Source organism: Dromaius novaehollandiae, chromosome 6 (assembly GCF_036370855.1).
Source record: "Dromaius novaehollandiae isolate bDroNov1 chromosome 6, bDroNov1.hap1, whole genome shotgun sequence".
NCBI lineage: Eukaryota > Metazoa > Chordata > Aves > Casuariiformes > Dromaiidae > Dromaius > Dromaius novaehollandiae.
This window is the reverse complement of record NC_088103.1, coordinates 44,443,511-44,470,162: the sequence shown is the minus strand read 5'-3', so window position 1 is coordinate 44,470,162 and position 26,652 is coordinate 44,443,511. Positions and strand designations below refer to the sequence as shown.

At 38.8% G+C, this 26,652-nt stretch overlaps 1 protein-coding gene across 1 annotated transcript in view; it reads right to left on the bottom strand.

Annotated features, from left to right (window-relative positions):
* Positions 1-588: 588 nt before the first annotated feature.
* Positions 589-26,652, bottom strand: part of HTRA1 (HtrA serine peptidase 1) — a 37,735-nt gene continuing 11,671 nt past the window's right edge. Inside the window, exons 2-9 of the mRNA XM_064514342.1 lie at positions 19,955-20,054; positions 19,411-19,615; positions 7,951-8,145; positions 7,215-7,247; positions 5,304-5,418; positions 5,119-5,176; positions 3,970-4,065; positions 589-1,290 (exon numbers count right to left, since the gene is read on the bottom strand). Coding sequence (XP_064370412.1) covers positions 1,122-1,290; positions 3,970-4,065; positions 5,119-5,176; positions 5,304-5,418; positions 7,215-7,247; positions 7,951-8,145; positions 19,411-19,615; positions 19,955-20,054 — 971 coding nt within the window. The 3' untranslated portion in view covers positions 589-1,121. The remainder of the gene's footprint in view (positions 1,291-3,969; positions 4,066-5,118; positions 5,177-5,303; positions 5,419-7,214; positions 7,248-7,950; positions 8,146-19,410; positions 19,616-19,954; positions 20,055-26,652) is intronic.

Here is a 26,652-nt window from a genome sequence, read left to right as displayed (position 1 = left end):
CCTTAGCCTCTTGGTTGTTCATGAGTATTATGCAGTAATTTATAATTCTGGTGATTGTTCACTACCCATGCTTAAAGGGCACCTATAATAGGAATATATGTGTCAATCTTTATCTTACAGTAATACCCAATATCCTAGTAAAAAACCAGGTCCTATCAAATGTGCACCAGCACTCAAGCTGCGAGTAAAACAGAGCCTGTTTTAAAGAGCTTAAGGCCAGCTCTACAAAGGTTACAGATATCCTATCATTTGAAACATAATGGTATACAATCTATGATCCACAATTTGAGAATTTCTGCAGTAGGCAAACAGAAGGCATTGGTTAAGTCATAATCAAAACAAAATGATAAGGAAAGCATATTAACAGAGGGAAGACACAATCTTGGACTGCCAATATGACATATTAGAGCCAGCCACACTAGAAAAAGCAGATGCACAAGAGCACAAATACCAGCATATACTATAAAGTGGAAGTGGTTTGGTTTATGATGATAAAAACAAGCACATCAAGACATCTCTTCAAGCAGATGTGCCATTCAGAGACAGAACATTCTGTAAGGGAAGGCAAAACAAATCACTCACAAGAAGTACTGTTGAATTATTTTAATAACACTAGGAAAATATCATAGTATTAAAACTCTGCATGGGATTTTGAAAGGGTTATTTTGGTTTGGGATTTGTGTTTATAAACCATTTTTTTTTCTTTTAAACCAACTACTCCTTTACAATGGTATTTCCAGTTAAAAGACAGCTAATCTATAAATACCTGAATACCACAACACACATTGTGTGTGTGGGTTTTGTTTAAAACTTAGCTGAAATAATAGTAAATCTATCCAACACAGGGAAGCAAATGTTGACTTGTTAAGCGGGGACAGATGTAATAGCCAGTAAAGAATACATTGCATACATAATACAGAAGGAAAAATTATCATCTGGAGTATGTGAAATTACACTGATTTTGCACCTTAAACCTATTAGAAGTTACTCTGTTGGCCAATACTAATCCACTGAACAAGCAGAACGTTGGTCAGAAGTCTAATGTTTCCTGTACCAGCACAGAGGGAATAAGCAGTCCAATGCTGTTAAAAGAAAACATGAAATCCAGCTCATGTTTCTGGTTAGGGATCAATTTCTTCAGGAACTACTGTTAACATAACATCTTCGTTGCCCCTGCGTACAACCAAGTTCAAAGTACTGTCCGTTTTAATAATGTCACTGACATCACTGGCTGAAGATATCGACTGTCCATTGATGCTTATAATCACATCATTGTCCTTCAGGCCACCACTGAAAATACAAAGAAGCAGTGTATTATTATAATTGCCATTTTATCATCTTTACAATATTACTAAAAGATCACTGAATGTTTCCTTTTTCCCATTCAATGGCATCTGCATAGAGACACAGTAGGCATGCAAAACAGCAATTACAATTTATGTACCAGGGCACATTAGAATGTTGTACATTTTGTGTTGTACACAAAATCTCAGAAATGAGACTGAGATACGAGGATGACGAATCCCATATTACACTATCTGCAAAGGAATTTGCTACTTTTGCAGTAAGGATCCTAGATGCTAATTCAGTATAAGAGATGGAGGCATATATTCCTTTTAGAATAACTGAGACAAGGTACTTCTATTTCAGAGAGGAAAGCTTCCATGCCTTTATTCATGTATACATAGAAAAGCAATTTGAGCAGCACTATGTGTTAATACATCAGGAATTTGAGTCCCAGATCTGTGCTGATATATATTTAATACGCCATACTGTTCTCCTTCTTGGCAGCTTCTTCGTCTTGTCTACATATTTGAAAGTCAAGCAAAATGACATACGTAGCAATCTACCCCAGCCACCAGAAATGCCGGTGTGCCCTTTCCCCTCTTCCATCTGCCTATAGCACTTCGAATCTCTTGTTGTAATCTGAGCACCATATGCAAACCCCAAATCAAACCCTCCCCTTGCAAACATTTTTGCACCACAAAACAGGACACCACAGAAATGGAGCAGAGCGCAGCAAGGTGCTGCAGCTCGACACAGCGCGACAGAGGCTCTGCCCTGGGCTGCGGGTCCCTCACAGAGAACTAGGCGAGACTGCTACCGAGACTGAGAAAAGGGGTGTTGAGGGATACCGTCGACCATAACATCTTGCCCAGTCTTGCACAACGATCTGGCTCCAAATTATGGAAATATTAACCAAGTAACCAGATCAGACATGATTCAGCCCTTCAGCATAACCCTTTTTACAAAACCACAGAGGAGTCACAGGCCTCTCCCGCCCACAGAAAATGCCTTACACGAGTACCTATCTCAAGCAAGATGCCTTGGCCAATGTTTTTAGCCATCTAACAAATCTGGTTGTCTACTGAAGCCTTGATTTTCAACATATTCATGAGAGAATCCATTTTGGATTTTCTCAGTCTCATACAAAGGCAGCTTAACCAAGATCTCCTGTCAACTCAAATCTAGCACAAGCTGCTGCTGCAGAACTCCTCTGACTCTCCATCCACACACGTACACAAAACATACTGTGTTTCCTTGGCAGCAGGAAATCTGTATGTAATGGGACTAAGAGTCAGGGAGATGGAGCAAATGTGAATTACATTTTAATTGCCAGGTCAGCCACCAGGCAAACTATTCCAATTTGAGTTTGCTTTCAAGTTATAAAAACATTACCTCACATTTCTTCTCCCTCTCTAATTTCTTCTTTCTCTCTGCTAAGTATTGTCATTACCACAATACAGTAATGTTTTCTTCTGCAATTTCAACATGTGAAGGCAGTAAGTTCAGGCCCACACATGCTTCACAACAGAGCAAACTATGTTATTCCTGCACTAACTGAAAAGTAATTCCACCTTACAGGCATACACCAGTATTCTAGACGAACAATGTTGCTAACAAGAGTTATCTACCAGAGGCAGCAATATTTTAGAAAACAAACTAGACAGCTAACACTGCATATTTTTCAGTGTCATCCAAACTGCAACACAAAGGACTCACCGAACCATCCTGTTCCTTTCTCTCTAGGAGATGATAAAAATGCGGCTCCAGAAATCCAAGCTGTTTACTGCATACATGCCTTTGATACTACATATGCTTCTTTGTTGCCACAAAGATTTACTCTTTTCTTATATAATGCTAAGTTTCAGAAAATGAACAGAGTTTCCTATTTCCTACCCTGGATTACTGAGTGATTTCATATTAACCAAATTCTGAAAGTGTCACCAGCAAGAGCAAGACAGACCAGTTCCAGTGACCAAAGACCAGATGCCTTATTTCAGCAATGCATCTTGTGAAGTATGGTACCAATTAGCATCTGAGATTCTCAGCAAGTATTGAATAATAATATAAAGGAAACATCAGTTCACCAAAACCAAAAACTTTTCCCAGTAATGTGACTCCTGACCAAGCGCTCTCAGGGAAGACTGTCTCATGCCAAGACAGAATTTCACTTCAGACACATGCACGCCAGGACAGCTGATAGGTCTGCAGCTAGAGAAGACTGAAACACTTGGTCTGAGACAGACAGATCTTCGCCAGGTAGGAGCAAAGCTTCTCTCTTGCTCTCCTACAGGAACTGACTGCTAGGACACCGGAGGGCATGCACAAGCAAACAGCTTACTACCGCTAATTTAGCACTGGCATGGGTAGAAGTACAACGGATGTCTAGGAAGCAATCAGCGAGAAAAGGAAAATTGAGTTTACACACCCACTGAATGCTTGCCCTCTTAACTGGGAGCTCTGACAGGGTTTCACTGCAATACTCTGATGTGTTTGTAATATTACCCATCAGGGACTGAACTAAACCGACAGACTAATTTTAAGCAGACAATCTAATAGCTATCAGATGGTCATAGTTAGGTTAATCTAGCAAAATCAAGATAATCAATTAAGCATGAAACGTTCTCTATCATTACTTCTTCAAGTCAGAGGCAGTGGTTTTAAGGAAAAAGCACTTTAACTTACACTTCAGCTGGTGTTTCTGGAATTACTTCAATAACGTAGGCCCCAGAGACAACATCAGGGAAGTCTTTATGACGATCCTTCAGCTCTTTAGCTTTACTGGAAAATAAGATAACATCAATAAAAACATTTTGTTGAGGGAAGTAAAACCACATTTTTACTTAACTTAGTTAACATTTACTTGCTGAGGTATTTTAGTCATGTTATTATTGCGAGGTTAGACACCTCGCAATTCAGATTAACCATTAAAAGTATTTCAAGAATTACTACACTTTTTGTAGCCATACAACTTCCTGTACACCTGTTTCTTGTAATGACAGCCATATCAATACATACAGAAGATCAGAAGTAAAACAAAACACTTAAAAATTTGGTCATTAGTTTAGAACCAGAAGATTCTCAACATCTTGAATAGTATCTCAAGTTTCGAATGCCTTGTTTCATTTCTGATGTTAAGGAACAGCCAACTGTCAAGCACAGCACAATAATCCATTTGCTGGGTGACAAAGGCAAAGTAGTAAATCCACATCTGTCATGGCCCAACGCAGACAGAACGTATTTGGGCCACTCTTGTTAAAGTGACACGGCATCTAGAAACATCTGCACATATACAAACTTCTAGTTATTTCTAAAAGACTAAATAATACCTGCTCAGACGAGTTCTATCTGGCTGGAATTTGAGTAATCAAGCCCACGAGAAAGCTTCATTTTACATTAAGTAAATTTTTAATCCAAAGAATTACGTATAAATGAAAACATGCACATAGCTGCTGTCATTCTTGAAGGCATGACTGTCCTGTTTCCTCTCTGACCCTCATGACAGCACAGAACAGACGGTGACAACAGTAGTGTAGCCCTAAGACAGATTAACAACTCCTCAATATTCTCTTCTGAAGTCTTAAGGGGGGGAGGGGGGAGGAAGCCATGGAATTGTTTAAAAACTCAGACAAGAGCTTGCAGAAGAGTTCAACCATGTAACAGATACAGAGCAAAAGGTGGCACAAACTGCCTAAAAGCTGTCACCAGAACCCACAGTGAGGCACATGCTGTTGGTTCATCTTTTTAGTTGTTTATGAAGATCATTAATTTGATCCAAATGCGTGAAGTGATCATACTTAAGGAAGATTTAGAAGAATTACCACTTCTACTTACCTAGGAGTAAGAGACATCATTCTTATGCCAATGTATTTCTTTTTGGTTATAGCTTTTCCTATAAAAAGGGGGAAAAAAAGTCTTGACCAAGTGCTCTTACCAAAATGACAGAGCCTCAGATTGTTGACTTTCTGTTGTATTATCATTTCTAGATTTATCTCTTTCAAAACAGTGAAGTACAGTACCTTTAGCTTGTCTGTCATGAGATTCAGTTAAGAACTTTTTGATTTTATCAGATGGAATAGCAAATGAGATCCCAGCGGTGACTTTTAATGTGTTAATTCCAATGACTTCACCATCCTAGAGAAATAGGAAATTTTTATTAGCAAATGTAAAATGTCTTGAAGAAAAAAAGGATGATTTCTTCCAAGCAATCACAAAGACAAATTCATACAACACATTTTGTTGCTGGTTTTCAATTTTCTAAATTCAATTCAATACTATGAAGTTAAACCAAAATGATTAGTCAATAGTCTAAATTGTCTGGATCATCTATAGTATAAAAAGTACTCTACAGTTTTGGAAAACTGATGTGGACACTCATATTCACACTAGGATAACCAAAACCAGAATTTGGCAGCTCTTCAGCTTGTAACAGAATAGCAGCATATTCCACAGCAAATTTCAGTCTGTTTTTTTTTAGCAATGCATCTTGTGAAGTATGGTACCAATTAGCATCTGAGATTCTCAGCAAGTATTGAATAATAATATAAAGGAAACATCAGTTCACCAAAACCAAAAGCTTTTCCCAGTAATGTGACTCCTGACCAAGCGCTCTCAGGGAAGACTGTCTCATGCCGAGACAGAATTTCACTTCAGACACATGCACACCAGGACAGCTGATAGGTCTGCAGCTAGAGAAGACTGAAACACTTGGTCTGAGACAGACAGATCTTCGCCAGGTAGGAGCAAAGCTTCTCTCTTGCTCTCCTACAGGAACTGACTGCTAGGACACTGGAGGGCATGCACAAGCAAACAGCTTACTACTGCTAATTTAGCATGCAGGGTTTATAGCACTCATACATCCCACACAGATGAGCCTTACCATTATATCACTGGCTCTGTTTTATTAAAAATTGAAATATTTACGAATTTCAAAATAACTTTGTACTGAAAAATGTCTGTGGCAGGACCAAGAAAGAAGGTAAGAAATAAATCAGTCTCCTATATCCCAAAGAACAGCTACAGGAGCTTGTTATGACTACTCCAGTGTGTGGACAAGTGGGAAAGGGCAGCAGGCAAGAATATTAACTTCTGTTTTCTTCCACTGGTAAAACTTCTCTGGTATCGCCTGATGTGGCATTAGAACATTTTTGAAATCTCAAGAGGAAAACGGTTTCCTTCCCTAGTCTATCCAAGATATAGAACTTACTGGATTTTGGTCCCAACTATAAATTTTAAAATGCAGGTTAAATGTGCTGAAATTCTGCTGTGAGTTGGGTGAAATAAATTGCCAAATCTGCAAGGCAGGAACCTTGCTTAGCTCTTTCTTCCAATTTGTATTGTCCCTTATTGAGGAAGACTGCCTCTTCTCTACTAGATCTCATATGCCCCTATCCAAGGGCTCTTGCACTATAGTCTAGTTTCAAAACCTCCTTCAGTTGTTCTCTCCTGAGCTTATTCACAACTGTTCTAAGGTCATCTACTATCTACAATATCAGCAAATGAACTCTAATATCCTGATGAAAGTGTGGTTTTTCTATCCCATCAGAGTGATTCAAAATAAAGGGATTTATCAAATTCTGAATCCTAAACTGAGCGTCAGTATGCAAAAAATTTGCAGCTACACAGTATACAGTGAGTATAATTTAAAACCTGCCTCAAATTTAAAATGTACCTTTTACACTTTGCAAGGCACAGGCGAACAATTTGGGCATTACACTTGCTCAAAACTACACAAACTGTAAAAAAAATATCAAAATCCAAGCATATCCTGTGATTTGCCAACACAAATATAGACAAGCAATTAGTAAGAACCATGTGAATTTTGTGTAGCTAGCCAGATATCGAAAGCTCTGAATCACATTTTTGGCAATTTTTACTAACAAGAAAAATAAGTAATAAGGTTTACACTAAGCAAACAAAAAAACTCTTACCAGATTTACTAAGGGTCCTCCAGAGTTCCCATACTGAAAATAAACATATGGCAAGAACATGTTTTAATATCTACCTCCTTTAATTCATGGCAAGCAAAACTTAAAAGAAATTTTTGAAATAGTTCTGTTGTAATTTTTCATTGTCTATTAAATATGTGCAATAGAATGCCCTTTAAAAATCTAGAGCTATCCCCCCTCTTGACATCAGCTCTTTTTAGCTGAGCTTTGCAAATGTTTAGTCTTCTCTTGCCAGAGTTACTTAAGAAAGCCAAGATTTTTTCTTTCAACAGTACCACACTAGACACTAACAGATTTTAGGGCAGCTGTGGGAGTTGTTAGTGAAAAATTCTTACAGGATATAAGTAAAAAATAAGTGTAAGTACAAAAACTATTGTTTTGCCTTAATAAAGGAACAAACTTGTATTTTTTAAGTAAGTTTGTCTTCTTTTTAGAAAGCATAATGGATTCTGAAAAGATATGTAGTTGCCAGAGAATACTGCCTCCTCCCTTCTAATCTGTAAGGATTTTCAAGTGAAGGCAGATATTGGTGTGGTTCCTTTGGGGACTTTCTAATAACAATCAGCACTGCTGCACTGCAGATGTCCATCTTCATATGGACGAAAGACAAGCCACCTATGTTCCCTGTTCTTTAGAATGATATTATCGGTGAAATTTTTGAAGCAACTAGTCGTGAAATCTAAGAGCTCAACAGGACAAGGCTCAGAGTGGGACCTACATTGATGATGGCATCCGTCTGAATATAGTCCATATCAGAGTTGCGGAGCCCCAGCTCCTTTCCTCCACGCTGAGTGGTACTAACAATCCCAGTGGTCACTGTGTTTTGAAGTGAAAATGGACTTCCAATCGCAACCACAAATTCTCCTGGCCTCAAGTCTGCAGACTGACCAAGCAGAAGGACTGGCAATTTACCCTACAAACAAAACAAAGCAAAAAGAAAAAAACAAGCAAGTGTTATAAAGACATTACTGTACAAGTAGAATGAATTCTACACAAGCATGATTTCATTAACAGAGCAGAGAGGAAAAAAAAAGTTTTTTTTTCCCTTGGGGATTTTGCTTGCTCTTGTTTCCTTGGGTATTTCATATGGCAACGTACAGAAACAACATCTCAGTGCACTTCCGATCTAGGGAGTGTGCTTTTTAGACTGTAACAGTGATTCTTCCACAACAGATACCCACTAAATAAAAAACAATTAAAGACCAAAGGAATATTTACGTGCTGTTGTACAAAGCAAACACCTCATGATACCAGGACTGAGCTGTTTCCAACAGTTCTTGAAACAATTGGCCAACAGCTGTTGATGTAAAAATAATGTACTGCTTAAAAGCAAACACGAAAGAGAGTCACGAAAACAACCGAAGTGTATCAAACAAACATCTGCATAGTTAAAAGCATTTCATATGCTCATAAGACACCAGCTAACATGTTTCATCTTAAATATTCTTCAATGGAATATCTTTTAAATAACTATATTGCCTCTTATACCCACTGATGTCTTCTTCCAATGTTAGGATTTAAGGAGTTTATGGTATTTTTCTATTATGACAGCAGGGAATACCATTATAGTCTCCCTTAAGATCGCATCTCTAAGCACTGTTAACTAGCACACTACTGAAGATACTCCCACTAAGTCAGAAAACATTCCTAAAATACAACATCTGTGAAGATCACTGGAATTCCTGGTAATTAAATTGGAAAAAAAAAATAGTGACGGCTGGAACTGCACTCCTGTACCAATGTAATGGACCAAGGAAAATGAGTATGGTCCTTCCAAGACACCTTAGATCTGGAGAGGAACTGAACTGGCTGGATAACAGATGAATCAAAAGCGACCAGCAACCCCACAGAGCAATCAAAAAAAAATGGAAGGGAAGTCCTCAAGGTCTCCTGCTCAGCAAAGTAATTAAGAAGGGCATCTTGAAAGGGACACTATTTCAAATTAATACTTTGCCTTTCTTTAGCATCTGCCTGTAAAATATGCACTGGGTTTCATTTTTTCTTTGCTTCACGTTTTTAAGAACAATGTTTACCCTTTCAGTAGCATTACGTATTTTTTAATCCTTCTAAGTTTAACATGGTTCCTGCATGATCCTGACCCTTTACAGGTATTTAATCAGGTCACTCGACTGTTTCCATTACTATCAATGGAGTAGGACATGTGTGAAGTGAGGCGTCAACATAAGCATTTGCAGGATGAGAAACTAAGTTGCTGAAACCTAAATCAAAAGAGAAGTTGCACAAGGCATATAACTTGCTTTGTAATCCTAACTTTAAGACAGGTTTCCTCCAAGCTCACTCCACTCCAAAATTCTTTTCTTTGCTCAGCAAACATGGCCCCAAAAGAAAAATGCATTAGTCTAAATTTTCCAAACAGACCGGTGATTATAGACCTATGGATAACTTAAACCGATTTTCAAGGACTGGGTAACATAAACACTTTCTTAAAACACAGAGTTCCTTCAAAGCATCCATGAGCTGTTTGCCTAAAGATGGCAGTATGGATTAGTTTAACACCCCCTCTTGTGATTTATTCATGTCCAGAAATTTGTAAAGATGACTTCTTCATACCATATCTGTTCCAAAACACATGAAGATTTATGCATCTAGGCTTGATGGGATACTTGGATATATACTGGATACTTCTGTATATAAGAAACTATAATATTTAGTATGCATTGGTTATTCATACATGTTCCCAATTTACTGATAATTCTGCCTGGTTATCAATGAAAGTTGAATGATTACTAAATTTTGGCAAAAAGAGAAAATATTACATGTGCTTAAACTGGGCATCAAGAGCTAGCTCTTTAATGGTGTTTCGTCATCAACAGCTTGAAAGCCTGTATTGATAAATCAGCCTTAGGGACAGAAATCCACTAATATAAACTAAGCTAAATGTGTATTACTTAGTATTTTTCACCTACGGTTTTATTTCAAACATCCTAGGATATTCAATGCCTGTAAGTAGAAAATAGAAGACATCAGTGATGTCACTATATGCTGTAGTAAAGACAGACGTTACAGTTACAGCAGTAATATTTAACAAGCCTGATTTCAGCATACCCTTTTATCCAACTCTGTTACAGTTCTACCAGCAATATTTTACGCAGCTGCACATACTGTTTCAATAAAACTGATTGCCAAACCCTTCAGACAGGATAAGATGCTCCATGGAAATATCATCTCTCCATCTCAGGACGGCAAGAAAATTAACCAAATGCTGGCTAAACATAATCAGTTGGATGAATAATAAAATAGGCAACACAGTAAAAACCCTTTTCCCTAATTATCTTTCAGAAGCAGCAATGCCCTACTATTAACAACGATTATCTGTGGTCTGTATTAGTGCCACAAACTTAGATAAATCTGACCAAGGCTGTAGCTGAACTGTTTTTTTTTTTTTTTTTTTTTGGGGGGGGGGGAAGTTCAACAGCAATACCAGCGTTGCCCATCTTGTTCGCAATGCAGCAAATAAGCAGCAACAGCCCAAGTCCGATATTGCTGAGGAGTTTGTTGAGCAGCCTCAAAGCCAAGGGAGCTTCAGTACACGGGAAGAGGCAGTTACGATGAGCTGTGCTGGGATGCACACAGTATATGCAACACAAACAGCTCCATATGGGTGCTGTTTGGATAGAGGGAGGACCCTGGCCCTTCCTCCTCCCTCCAGATGCTATTAAGTTTATGTAGTAGCACATGTTTTGAAGACATGGTGGATCAAGAAGCATTTCCCTTTCTGGCACTATTTTTCCCCTCCTCCCCCCTCCCCCCCCCCCCCCCCCCCCCGAAAAGACAGTTTTTGTTTGTATACCAGTCCACTGCAGACAGATACTTTATAGAGAAAGAGGGCATTTTCTCAGTAAATGAAACAGATTACAGTAACAATAAAAAAATAAACATACAGGATAGGCTATCTTTTCTTTCATAAATAGAGAAAAAAGACTGGCTGAATACAAAGTTAGCAAGATTTATACAATGATCCTGAGATACAAAAACAGTCACAAAGCCAAAATTGCATTTGGCAGCAGAAAGAAAGAACATGATCAAACTCTAATACAATTATTTTTGATTGTGCTGAGTGTTCAACTATACTAGTTCGACTTCAGTTCAAAGTCTGACACTGTATGGATTGGCTGTGGATCATCTGTGTGATTCAACACGCCTTCTGGAAAGAGTTAGGCTAACCTTTCGTTCGCTCGGAACAAAAATCAGTCGCAAAATACCTCCTCGCTCAGCACATATTATGAAACATGGCTTTGGAAAAAGTGTTCTCTACACAGTATGTTTCTAGAAGAGATATAGCCTTATCTAAAAATACATTATCTCAAGATAACTACAAATGTAACTAATGCATTTGATTTGTTGTATTCTGTTTACCCAGATAATAAATTTTTACTTGTTATAGAGTGGATGACCCACACAGGTATCTTTGCACACTTCAAGAACAAGAAGGATACTGAGCAAGCCTCAAAGAGGCACAGGCCTAGGAGCTTGTGTTGTAAGTGAAAAGCAATGAAGTTTATGAACCTTTTAAAATGTTATTTCTTATTCAAAATTTCCCAGTGTGTTGCAGAACACACTAACGGTAACAAATATAAACACTCTCATTAATGCTTCTAAAAGTAAATGCCACAAAGAGTTGGTTAAGATGAATATATGCATTGTAGTGGCTTTACTTTTTGTTTTTTTCTAAAACAAAAGGAAATAAAACCTTCGAAACAACTCTGCCACACCCACAACCAAACTTTCTACTATCAAAAACTTCAACAACTATTTATTTAAATTTTGGGGGGGTGGTTAAAGTGAAATTATGGCAAAAACAATCAAAATCCTTTAGCATCATGAGAATCAAGTGATAAGCATGTCCTTTTGCAACTCACAAGAGGAGTGCTGGAAATATATGGTATGTATTTATAGCAGTGGCTGTAACCAAACTATTACCAGTGCCCTCTCACACTTCCACTAGCAAGCTCTGGCCTGGAATTTTAAGACAGTCATTGTAAACCAAGTTTAAATGTCTGAGTCCGGGACCCCTAACTACACTTAGTAAATGGACAGTTTTTTCCCTCAATTTTTACATAACCTCTGATGGTCATACGGGTACTGGAGCAACTGTTAGAAATCATGACTCTCTTAACTATAGATTTGCCACAAGAGTTAATTAAAATCCCAGACATACCATTATGCCTTGCAGCATAATGAACAGGGAGCCAGAAACACCCAACATATAAGCCCAGCTTTCCCAGTGACTCAGTGTATGACCTTGAGCAACACAACTTTTTTCCCCTCCATTTCTCCTTTTATTAACTCTCACGGATATGCTGGGATCCATGTTTACTCAATAAAGCAAATCTGCAAGCATGCATTCTGCAAGTGTACAGAAATACAACTAAACACACAAACCATAAGTGGCACATGACTCACTGTTTACACTCCGTCAGAGAAGGAGCCGTTAATTAGTGTTAATATTTTAAGCATTTCTCATCCCAAAGTGCTTCACGCATTTTTATATATGGATTTGACTCAACAAACCCTGGGTAAACACAACTCCCACAAAATGGAGAGCAGCACACCGCAACAAGAAACGGCTTTATCCAACAATAAAACGTAGCTATCGTGTGGATGTAGTGTGGCAGCTCAGCACAAGAGTTCAGGACAAGTACTGAAGAACAACATACTCAGCAGAGCCTTGACAAATGGCATCAGCTCTGAAACTAAGAGGCAGAATGTAATCACCACCGTCAGAGTATGGCTGGTGCCAGGGTGAAATTAGTAACGTTAAGTGACAGACAAACATGAACAGTAGGTATTTCAGCTGGAATTTTTTCATCCATGAAATGCATCTGTCTCTTACGTTGGCATGGAAAGCAAATAAATCCCTTCTCCGCTCCATAACCTGCTTAATTGGTGGAAGGAAGATCATGAGTTTGCAGAAAGCAGTTTGGAGTTCAGCAAACTGATGAAGAGGACAAATGTTTTGAATTCAATTTGTGTTAAATAGGGCCAGATTTCCTTCATGCTTTTTTATTTTTAGGTGGAAAAGAAACAGATGTTTGTATGCTACACTAATTCAGCTGTAAGTAATTGTGGCAAAATATATAACTTTCTTAGGAACTGCATTTCTATTCTCATTAATGAACCTGTTTAACTTTCAGAATGTTATGGCAAAATAAAAACATAGTCCAAAAGCATAAAAAATGGAGAGTATCATCTACAATCTAGAAACTGTTTGACAAAATGCCAAAGAAAATGAAAAAAAACCCCCAAACTGAATGTATTACGAGTCTGCGAAAGAATTTCATCTATAGTTAGAAAAACAAAACTGAGTCTCTTATCTAAATATAGAGCATGGGAAGCTTGTAGGATAGGAAAAAAAAAAAGCAGAAATGTTGTTTCACTATGTCACTGGGATTTAAATTACCTGGCAAAATACTGGTATTTTCCCTTAAAACAAAAGATTCAGAAAATGTAGTAACAATATAAATGTATCCAGCTGTGTTTCTTCAGTCTCCTTTGTAAAGCAAGTGAAGCATGCTGCACACGCCTGTTTTCAATGCGCAGGGGGAAACGCGCTGTCCTGAGTCACGAATATGGTAACGCTTTCTGTGCTTAGCGCAGGAACTGGGACATACAACCGAAGGGATTCTTACTTTCCCCTCACAGAACGGAGCCGTGAGATACGATGAATAGATCAAGCTCTCGTTAAAGCACGAGAGGGGAGCAGCTCGGGCAACCTCAGGAGCGGGGCTGCAAGGCCCGGCAGCACCGCGGGAGCCCCGACGCCAGCAGGGCCCCGAGGGCCCGGGAGGCTTCGCTCGCAGCGGCCGCGGGAGCAGTGTGGGCCCTCGCAGCCCAGCGCCCTCGCTGCAGCACGGGCCGCCGGGAGCTAATGACGGCCGGAAACCGCTGCTGCCTAAACTGGTCAGCGAACAGGGCTTCACATGCAACCTTTCGACGGGCCGCTTCATTTCCGGGAGTCCTGACGGCTTCTGGAACTAATATGAGGGCTTCCTCGTGGTAGACTCCTGAGAGGAAGCAATGTAATATCCAGCATTAGATTTCAAAGTAAACTAGAGCTTTAGAAAAGCCACTTACATCTGGAATTCAAGTAGTTTGGTTTTTCAACACACTGACTATTAAAATATTGATACATAAACAGGAACGTTTGCTTTCCTGCCTCCTCCGGTTTGTACACACAGGGGGAAAAAAAAGCAAATCCCCTCCGACCGCAGAGATACAGACACGGCATTGCCTCACGAAACCACCAGAGCAATGAGGGCAGAAGGCCCTGTTGATTTTAAAGTGTCAGACTAAGTGGCCATTAGTAAGATGCTGGCAGGGGGACGACACAAGAAAAAGCGTTGACGTATCATCACAAATTAAAGATCAGTCACAAACTCACTACTGCTTCATCACTCAGAGGCCAAATCCTGCCTGGGATACAGGAGCAAGTAACCCGTCACACGAAGGAGCACAAACCTCCTGCGTTTCCTTGGCACGTTTCCCATAACACAAGTGCTATTTTGGAGTCCGCGGCAAGCGTCCCGTGGTTGGTTTGCAAGCAGCGTAGGCAGAAGATACACCTCAGAATAAACACCCCGGGAGCCGTTCACAGCGCTCCCTTCCGCACTGGCTGCCAAACCATAGGCAACCGCTACAGAGATCATTTCAGCAGCGCAGAGGCAAATTCTGAAGGATGAAAAGGTAAAAACCACCTCCACTGCCACTGCTTCTGGCTTCGATCTGGGTAAGGGCCCAAGGCTCTTCTGTAACTCATAGCTATTTCACCTCAGCTCGGTTTGGTAAGTCCTACACTCAGAGAATGCTTTATGAGAATCTGGTTTTGTCTGCGCTCCATCAACCCGACCGCCTTTCATTAGACCGTCTTCAAAGTTTTCTTCCTCCTTCTGGTGTTTATAAACAGCTGCATCACACTTAGTTCTCCTTTAACAACATTTGCCTTAAGATGCATTTCATAACCGAGCTCTGCTAGCTCAGAATCATCTGTTTGCTTTGGAGTGTTGTGTAACATTTTTGATGGGTTCTAGTCTCCTTGCAGTATCATGTGTGCAATACAGGATGGATTAGTTCACTGGCCTCTGCCTATGCTGCCAGAGTCCAAGTTTTTCTAGGGAAGTTTTATGGATTTCGGATGTTCATATCCAAATCGCCTGCAACTGTGCTGTTTCTAGTATTGCTGTTTCCTTGAAGCTGTTTACATTTGGAACCATCTTCCTCAGTACTCTAGAATTATACAGCCTTTGAGTTTCCGAGGGTTGAATTTAATTTTGCTTCCCACTTTTAACATTTTAGCACTCTTGTATTTAAATACAGATGCAAGAAATACAGTTTTTCTCTTTTCTAGATCATAAAAACGACCATACTTTAGGATTACAGGAACAATCCCTCCCCACAATTTCTGTTCCTCATTGACTTTAATATGTTTTTCCTCTGAGAAGAATTTAATCAGGGAAAACAATTCATCTCTATTGGTGCCTAGAGTTTACCATCCTATTTCATTTCCTATTCCACTCAGCAAAGCCAAATTAGTTCAAGTAATGTCTTTGGCCAGATGTGTACAGTTTAAAGAAAAATAGCGTGCATGCTGCTGTGAAACCTCAAGTGTTTTAAGGATACCAGCTGACAGCCTAAACTCATACTTCAAACCCTCCTCTGTCTGTTCCTAACCACAGACCTATTTTTTGTCCTTCAGATCCTGCCTTAACAGGCCACAGCAAAATAGAAAGAAAAAAAAAAAGTTCTACATCTTTGATGTCATCTATAAGTAACTTATTCAAAAGAAAGAACTTTACCTCTTACTTCTCACAGAATTCTTAGGGATGCTTTTCATGCCACACCTAGATTTTTAAAGGGTCATCTATACTGCCACATCAACTTCTTTAGTCGTTAAAAAACTTTAAATTTAAACAAATCATTACCTCTGTAACTTTAAAAAGCCATTTACGAATCTGAATGGTTGAAAGGCATTTCAGTACAAAAAGCAAGTTCAAACACTGAACCTAGGTGGATATATGAAAATATTCCATGAAAGTTCCAACTGAAAATCAACTTCTCAGTTGACTGTGTTTCACTCTTCTATTTCCACGTTTTGATAACGTGCAAGTTTTATCTTTCTAATTCTCCAAGTGCAAAGCATCATCTATATTGTGAAGAGCTGTGCTTCAGGCCTCATTATGGATGGGGATTACTTGAACACGCAGTACTTAATAGTTAGCTGGGAAACCATTCTGCCATTGCAGAAAAACAAAAACAAACAAAAAAACCACACAAAAAGCAACACAAAAAGTTCTCCGCAAGTGTCAAAGTTTTCCTGAAATGCAAAGGGCAGGGTCAAGGGGGAATACGCATGAGGTAGTAAGTTGTACAACTGATAGGACACTTAACAAAGATAGGTAAGACCCAAGCTTATATCCATATTCTACCTAATTTAGAGCAGAGACATGAAACAATCTCCTACACAGGAGAAAAGGAGAAATCCTACATATGGATGTGCAAAGCTGACCTTCTGTGAGGAAGAAAGCAGGGGCTTTCTCGCTTCCTCCTGGAGTAGAGCTCAGTCTCGAGGCACTAAGACACTTCCCTAAAGTTTTACTAAAAACAGCTCTTTTTTCTCATAGGCAACTGAGTTTCAAGGAATCAGTTCCCCCCCCACACACACAAAAAATATAGCTGAAAGCTACATATATAGCTCAAACATAGATATAGCTCAGATAGCTGTAAGACAGAGAATGTTTCCTGCTTTAAAGAATTTGCAACTATCTATAGTTCTGTCTATATCTGTATCTAGAATTTGTAACTATAATCAACTCAGTTGCAAGGTTCAATCTGAAACATGTGCTATATTGGCCAGTTTCAGAAGTCAAGACATTCCAGGCCAAAACATCTTCTTGTAGCCTATGTCAATAAGTGGTACAGAAAGAATTACGAATGTTTGAATGACTGATTTTAAAGAGGTAAAAGCTGCTTCATGTTAGATCAAAAAATGATATATTCTGTTCCACAACTGAACAATGTAAGATGATAATAACCTGGAATGACAAACACTTGCAAATGACCAGCTGGCAAGCCACTTGTGGAAGAGGGTCACAAATGTGTTAAAAAAATTAAACTGATGGAATAAGATGATGACAATCATTTAATTACACAGCTATAATTTTTTAAAAGAAGAATATCTGTCATCTTGCAATATGTAACAAGAATTACTGTTTTATGTGCTATGGAACTATTTTATGCCATACATTTCTTTTTGCTTTTCCAAAATTATTTTAGCTCTCAGGAAACACAAACTAGCATGTATGTTAATCTGGCATTTCCCTGATTACTGACATCAGTGAATCATCAGTTCAAGCTCTGCTTAGCAGTGGCCTCTGCTATAGGCAACTAAACTGCCTGCATCTTCTTTTTTCCAAGCTGCTTCCACATTCTTTCAGGTTCTCCCTTCCCGCAGGCAGCCTACAAAGCTGGAAAAGCTAGAAAGAAATGCTCCGACCAGTGCTCTGCAGAAACTTCCAGGGTCTCCTCTGTCTGCACAAGTGAGGTCTATTTTTTAAACAACATCATGCTCACCCATGAGGCCTTCCAGTGCCAGGGAAATTTAGGAACCATTTCTTTAGGGTACCATTTAACACCAAACTACTCCCCTCCCTGCGTCCTCAAAGCAGGCTGCCACATCGGTTCAGTGTCTCATCTCTCTCTCTGATTTACTACCTTCTCTCTCCTCTCAAGCTAGCTTTCCTATTGCCCTCTAAGACCTTTCCTTCTCACCACCATTTTCTGCTCTACTTCTGCCACCTTATTGTGCTCCCAGTTTTATATTGCTTTTCCAGCTACTCTTCACTCCCTGCCATACCCCACTCAGTTTAATGCTGCCAGTTCTCATCCTGGGGGATCTTTCCCCTCGCTTTGCCACTGTTTTCACATCTGCTTTTTCTTATTTTAACATACAAAAGAGCAAATAAACAACTGGTGAATGTGTAAATAAGATGAAACAAAACGTTCACTTGTACGTGGCAAAGCAGAGTTAACTTTTGTTCATGTGGTTACTTGCTCAGGAAAAGAGGAGAAACATTTTCGAAATTGTGAAGGTTTTTTGCCATGTTGCTGGTAAGAAGCTTTTAAATAACAAAAATGATGAAAGAAAGAGCCTTTAAATGACAAAGGTGGCAAGGGAGCAGCAGAAGCACTACATATCTTGGGTCATCCAAAGGTCTGCATTAGATGTCTAACTTAGTCATGAACTCTGGCACAAACATTTCGACCCCACTGGGGAATAGGTCTGAACTAAAACAACACTGCAAGATCTACACATTTTTGAGTCATGAGTTTTAAATGAAGCATTCTTGCCTGTTAAATTTGGAGACCATTAACTAAAAGTCCAAACAAAAGAAATGAATATGAGCAGTACCTCAAGAAATCATATGCATCTAATAGCATCTACACTACACAAAGTACTTCAACATGATATACCATTTGTGCTACACTGTTGATATGTACAGAATCGCATGAAAGAATTTTTCTGCTGTTGCAGGTACTAGAATAACAAGACAGACTAATTATGAGAGCCATATGTTTGATGTGGTTGAAGATTCTGGATGTAGTGTTATATTCACATTTGTCTGGAAAACTACTTGCAGAGGAAGAGTATCTTCCCAAGCTGGCTTTAATTTCAATATTGAAGATGCTTCCTAAGATATTTTCCAATTTTAATATCTACATTAGTGTGGCATAGTGCAGAGGTGCAAATATAATTTTCTAAAAGCACTCTGACAACCTCACTATAGGCACGAGACACATTCGTCCCTTTACCAACACAAGGGGACTCCCTCCCCAACATTTCTTCTGAAAACAAGAGTTACGTTAGCCAGTGTGTGTGTTAATCAGCTAATAAACTGTGTTATTGTTGTTGGTTTTACCTTTTTGGGATGCATAAAGGTTGATATGTACTTGCTTGCCTTACACTGATAAAATTAACCACCAATATACATTATTACTTGTTTTTTTTTTTTTTTTAAAAAAATCTACGTTGTCAGCTCAAACATCTTCTAGAACTCAGACCACTAAACTCCAAGGCTTTCCTTTAAACTTTAATATTACCAATAATTTTTGGAAAGAAGGACACTAAACTAAGAGGAGTAAGTGTCTTGTTTTAATAACTCACCTGAGAATCTATTTTAATCAGTGCAATGTCAGCTTTTTCATCAACATCTTTAATTTTAGCTTCATACGTTTCACCATTCTTCAGCTCCACCTTTACCCTATTTTTGTTGGTGACTACATGGGCATTTGTCACTATCAGGCCATCTTCTGAGACAATGAACCCTGAGCCACTGGCAACAGGAATCTCCCTCTTTGAATAAGGAAGTCTAAAAGACATGGGAAATAAATGTTTATCTCTGCAAAAAGCTCAAAACATTGAAAAATCACAAATCCTTCCAAATAATACACAGCCAACCAGGATTTAGTATTTTTTAATGCTTTAGAATATCTGCTATTACTCGGTATCATTAATAAGACAATGCACATGAATTAGTTTACCTTTGGCCAGGACTCTTAAAATATCCTTAATTCTTAAGCATGACAAATATTTATCATCTCAAAAGCCTTTTTGCTATTATGCATCATTACATTTAAAAAAAAAAAACATTTCTGGCACACAGTGCTGTTTTCAGGAATACAAAATCAAAACTGGGCATCTTGTTTACTTGCGAAATAATTCAATGTGAACCACAGCAGGAGCTATCTTCTCCACCACATCTGCAATAAAGTTGTATTTGTGCCGCAGGCTATTAGGATGTTCTTGGCCTGAAATAGAAACAGAAAACATGTCATGAGTTCTTCAAATGCCAGGAGAAGGATCATTGCAAAACACCTGAATTAAAAACACTGGGTGGATATCGTTCCCCTCTTTAAAAGCAGTCTGCAGCATGACTCTCGCCCCAAAATTTCCCTTCTAGTTTTTTGCACAGAAGTAACAGTATGCTTTATTGTTACAACAAACAGGTCCATGAAACCTCCCTCTTTGCAGCGCACAAAACTGGGCCGTGGAGCAGCACAGCTGTCACCTCGGGCAGTCCTCTGCCTGCCCCTGGACCCCGCACCAGCCTCACCCCGAGCCCTGCCACTGTCCCTGCAGGACAGGCAGTCTGTACTCGTACGCCTCCATTTCTGCTCTCACCTCTTCTCTCTTCCAGATCATCTATTTAGCTTCTATGGTCTTTGGGGAGGGATTAGACTAAACAAACAGGCTCCCTTCTTCTGCCTAAATATGTCTGCTTACTGATTTTTGAAGTGTCATGCTGCTTCATTTGTTGAGTGCCTAGAACAATAAGGCTCTAAGCCCAGTTTAAGCCCATAAGTAGCTGCCATTGAAGTTTAACTTGGTTATGAGGTTTGAACCACCTCTGTCCTCCAACAGCTTCCCACAGTCCTGTCTACAGTGCCTCTGTCACGACTTTAACCACTTGGCTCTGCTCAGGACCTAAACGTGGATGAGTGTTACTTACACACTACACAACTATACTCAAGGCATCTTTTCCACTGCAACTGGCTGTGGGTTGGTTGCAGACTCCACAGCAGGAGAAGATGCCATTTATTTTGACCTTATTGGAGTTACTGAACCACCCCTAAAATAGATACACTCATGGAAACAATAGAGCCACAAGGCTTAGCATCCCTACGAAGTGTTGGAATACAAAGGCTCATGGTCAATGAGTATTCAAAAGAGGTCAGTAGGATTTTAAAAAGCAGCTGGATACTAAATTCCTATCGTGGCCAACAAAAAGCCCATTTGCACCATTAGATGGCTAAAAACCCTCTGAAAAATATCTCAGTCCTGACTCAATTTCCCTTTCTCAGATTACTCAGGAACTAAACTTCTTTTAAAATGGAATCCCAGGGGATTACTTTGTATTTCCATACAGACAAGAAACATTGTTTGTTTTCATTAGTGTTCCTATTTTATCTGATACATCGATCTCAATGTTATAAAGGCATAAACACAATCTGTAATTGACTTTTAAATTACTATTATGTGATGTGCTTCTCTCATCCATCCTTACTATTTGGTTTTTAGAACATTTTTTATACAATAAAAACAAGCACTTCTACAGAAAACTGCTACGCCCACAAAGGCAGAAGTCTGAATATTTGTTCTATATGTGATTCAAACTGATGAAAGATTTTGATACAATGCTAGCGATGTAGGAAGTTGTGAAAGTCACCTTCTTGATTGCCAGAATAGTCACACAAACCTTCATTTTTTGGGTTTGGTAAAAACATGAGAGATTTTCTGTTGCAATGAATTGAAACAGAGGAATTAGAAGAGTTCTCTGTTGCAAGACAGACAAGTCGACAAGCACCTAGTCAAATTTCCTTCATGCTGTAATCCTTTGAACTGTCCAAGAGATTAAAACAGTATACAGCTTCTGGATGTGCTGCAAGTACTTGTAATGGTATAACAGGATAATTTAGTTTTAGAATCCTAGGAGGAGATACAGGACTATGAAGCTATCCCACTATCTATAACTGGGCAAACTTCATTACCTAAAAACCAGAGTGGAAAAGTTTCTGAATTTCCAAGTACATACTGGAGGTAAAAACCCATTGTAGGAGATTCAGAAGTAAGCTTGGGCAAAAACCATTGCTGCTCTTAAATTGACTAGCTACTGGTTTAATTCAGGTATACACAATGGGTTTTAGATGACTTACCAACTAGCATATATTCCCCTTATGAGCTGGATGCTCAGCCCAAACACTATCTGATCACTCGTCTGAACCTGATTTCTTTCCATTTCTCCTCCTTGAAGCATCTCAAGTGTTTTTAAATGTAGTCATGAACAGCAGCAACAGCAGCAACTACAGGATCCACTATGCAGTTTCAAATCAAAATTTCGACATGTTAATCTAATTTATGAAATGGGAACGTTGACTAAAGAACTCGTGTTCTCACCCACGATTTTCCTGAAAAGTATTCTGTGCTGTCTGACTTAAACCATTGTCCTTGGACTTTCATGCCAGAAAGGCTAAAGAGCTTGCTCATTAACAAACATCCCATCCAAAGGATTTATGTTCTCTTTATTAGAAAAATCCAGTACCAACTAAACCACATCATCATTATATAGCTGTCAACAGAACTTTATGTAATGAGGGCATTTGGAAAACTGGTTGCAGAACAAGAGCTGCAATTCAGAAGTATTCATTCACATTAAATAGGAGCCTTGACAGATTATCAGGTTAGATGAACATGATGTTGGGATAAAAAGCCACAGGACATGGCTGTATCCATCAATATGCTTTTTGATCACTGCTTATAAAATAACTTCATATTAGTTACAATTCCACAGACATTCAGAGGTCACATCCCGGCCTTGAAAAAGAAAGCCCCCGAGGATGATGAGGGAAACTGCACAAGAAACACATCGCTTTTTTTATGCCTCCCGATCTTTTTTGCACTTAGCTACTAAGCAGAGAAAGGTTGCTGAAGCTGTACATGGTGAGAATACTAACACTTCATCCCAGAGAGCTGCCTTCACTTTGAATACCAAGACTTCAGAAGTGACACTGTTGCTTTGTGTATAAATTGCATCCTTGTGCAGTCAAACTGAGCTGCACAGTTAAAAGGTCAGAATTTCATACTCTGAAAATGTTAGATAATAAACACTGATTCATGGCATACTGACCTAAATAGCTGACGACAGCTTACCACGCCTGTTTATTGCTTATGTATTACGAATTCTTGCATTGTGTAACACAGTTTTGCAACACTCTTGAACAACTGCCCACTTAAATGGAAAACATACCTTTTTTAAGCAAGTAAACAAAAGTCAAAGCACTACTCGGATGAATTTATTGGTGAATGCGAACAAGAAAAAAAGTCCATAACAACTGGTCTTTACTATCATATTAAAACATGAAATTTAAAGGCAAGAGCAAAAGAATTAGTAATGTTAGAAAAGAGAAGAACATTTTCTGCAATCACTCAGAAAGAGTATCAGGGAAAGAGAACAGACAAAACTGGACACACATGCACGCACAGCGTCTGCCTATTTTGTGCACACTTAATGCTCACTATGGTTAATTACTCTTTGGGATGAAGGAGCAATGCATGCAGGAGTTGAAGGCTTCATTCACCCTTCCTATAACCAACAACCACCAAGTAGAATTTTATTGTATGATTTGAATCACCAGTAGGCACGGGCTACTATGTGGAGGTCTAAGTGGCCATACAAACTCCACTAATATAAAACCAGTATGAACAGGTGCCCATTACTCAAAAATTATATGGTAGTTTCCAGCCATCATTAGCTGCTGCAGAAGACAGCAGTGAAATTCAGAACTTCAGCAGGAGATATTCTCCTCTTCTAAAACACGTATTTTTCAGCTCTACTGATAGTTTAGAGTTTTAGGAGAAAAGAAAGTTATGACAGTGGAAACAGTAGCAGGCAATGCTCTCCACATTTTCAGACTAAAAGAGCTAGGGACATTATACTAGTTTAATGGACCATGCCATAACTATCAAAAAAAGAAGAAAAAAAAAAAGTTTTGACTAAAGACATTGCCAGTCTGAAGGATGACACAGCATGCAAATATCTTATGTAATTATTCTCACCACTTTTGAATGACAGAAATAAAAACTATCAGGCCCCTAATGGTATAGTTTTGACTGTTTAATTCCCACTCCCTGTGTATCCTTACACATATCTCAAACCACAATGTGCATGCCGACATGCAAGGATCCCACAAGCAGGTGAATATTTCTTTCTTTAATTCCACATTTAAATTTGTCTAAAAATGTAGATTTCTCAGCTAAAAATTGCTTCTTTAGTATAATCAGTGTTGTTGAATCCATGTGAGTAAGTTTCCACAGACTTCTGCCTTTTTTTTTTGTTTTGGTTTTTTTAAAACCACGTCCTTTGGAGTTTTGTTCCCAGTTGGTTCTTTCTTTTTGGTATTTCATTGTTTTGTTGTCTTTTTTTTAAAAAAAACATTTAGAGGTGGGCTTGAAAAAGCTCTAGATCCTAAATACCTTTAAGGCTTTGATGTTTAGATCTTTGCAGACTGTTCCTCATTCTATTTATATGCCGTTATTATTTGTATTTTGTAATGTTTTTATTGACTTACTGCAAAATGCCCCAAATGCCCATGAGCATGGTTAAGAACCTTTATTAATGGCATTATGAAGATGACTGTTGTGTATTCAATTATGGTTACTGAAAGCTAATTAAGAAAACATGAATAGGTTGCAACATGAAAAAATCCCAAGGCAACTAATTCTTCAGAGACTTCAAAGGTGTGCTGGTTGTCAGGCCCTCAATGAAAAGAAAAAAAATCACTGCCAACTGACATTAATAGGGCTATTGTCAGTAAACAAACTGCTAGAAGGCAAGGCAATTACATAGGGGCAGAATACTGAACCATGAAAAAAAGTGCAAGTGACTGTAAACAAGAACTGTGATAATCTGGTTTTATAAAGACAGCCAAAAAGCATACTTAAATCTAGGTTTTGATTAGGTCATGACTCAAAGTGGCATCAACGCTTTAATGCTTACAGAACCTATCCTGTATATGCTGCTTTTGATAGTATTTTGAGCTAAACTGAAAGGATGCTTTGGGGATAGAAATCTCATGAAAGTAAACTCCCTCTTTCAGTTGTGAGAAGGGAAGGTCTTTTGTGAAGCTCTTCCCTCAGTACAGGCCTATGTTTCATGAGAACAGCTCTTCATATAAGCTCTGCAGCTAGTCTGTGCTACAGCACCCTCAACCCTCCCACACCTCCTTTCCACTGTATGAAGTTAGAACCAACACTAATATCCCATTCAATGTGTATTTTTATGTTATGTGCAAAAAAAAAGAAGGCACATCCAGATAATGTCTTTAGGAACAGCGCGGGACACTAACAACCACATGCTAGCACTTTCGGGAATAACCAAGGGTACTCTCCAGCTTGGGTAATAACAGGAGATGGGAGACTCCTCAATTCAAGCACCTGCTGCTTTTCAGAGTGGCTGGCTCAGCAGCCACCGCTCTCTAAACGATGTGACAGGGACTCGAACTTGACACTTGCACATCACAGGTGAGCGCCTAACCAGCAGGCAACCAGCAGCAAAGCTCTCCCTCCCACTCCCCCTCGACGTGGCCATGCCAGATATCCTCAAGTCCCTACCAAGTCGAAGAGCTGAGATTCTGTCTGGAAATGGTCACTTCAATTCCTCTAAAAACAGCAAGAGGCTTTCATTCCCTTTAAGATATCCCCAGTACCCAAACATACTACGGCTTGAAAGAAAAACTTAGGTTCCTCTGAGGTTGCCAGACTCCCTGCAGGACTGGAGCCAGCAGGGCTTAAGCACTGACAAAACTTCTGGGCTGGCAGAATCAGTGGACTACTAATATAAACCACAGGACTGTAAAGTTTTACTTGGAGAACTTGCACCCTCCAACCACTCGGTGTTTGTGCAAACTTCCATTCATGTCATATAGGTAAACATTAAACCTCTGATGCTACTGTGGAAAAAAAAACTACAGCAAATGTGCTTAGCTCACACTGAAGATGGTGGTATCAGCAAGCTCCACTGGAAAGATGGAAGGAAAAAATGATGTCTGGGAATCTTCTGCCACATTTTTTTTTCTAAATTACGTAAAACTGCAAGCCTAAATATTCCATTTCCTATTCAAGGATAAATTGTGTAATACACCAAAAAAGGATATTACACAATGAAAATACTAAGAAAATAAGACACAACATTCTACACATTGTAGACAATTTGCTTAGGAACAATTTTCAGATCAAGGGAGGGAATTATGAAAGGTCTAAACCATAGAAGCAGTACTATGCTATATATAAAACTACCATTATACTGGTTTTTTTTTTCCGTATCATCCAAGGACAAACTAAAGAAACTTCACAAATTTCCAAGAATAATATATACATTATTACGACATCCCTAACAACAACATAAATATTTTTACAGCACTAAATGCTGGGAAGATTTCAAACATCTTATTCTACTGAATAATAAACTGCACAAATCTGGTCTTCACTTAGAACATCTCCCGCAGCAAGAACCACTGCAAGATTAAAACAAAGATTTAAAGTAAAGTTTCTTTTTGGCATGAATACAAACTTAAAAAGGTACAATGAAGTCTATTTTCATCTTCATAATATTCAGATAATCAATTCTTTCTCAGCAACCTTTAACAAAGAAAGTACCACACAGATCAGAGACCTCGCAAGGAGCAGGCTTCAAACTTCTACTTTCCCTGTTAATACAAAAGCCTTAAACTATTAACTCATTTAAACAAACAAAAAAGCTGCCTTGTTCAACAAGACAGGGAACCCATACAGAGTTCATAGGAATAAACAGCTCTCAAATTAATGATAACGGAACAGTGTTTAGACCAGAGT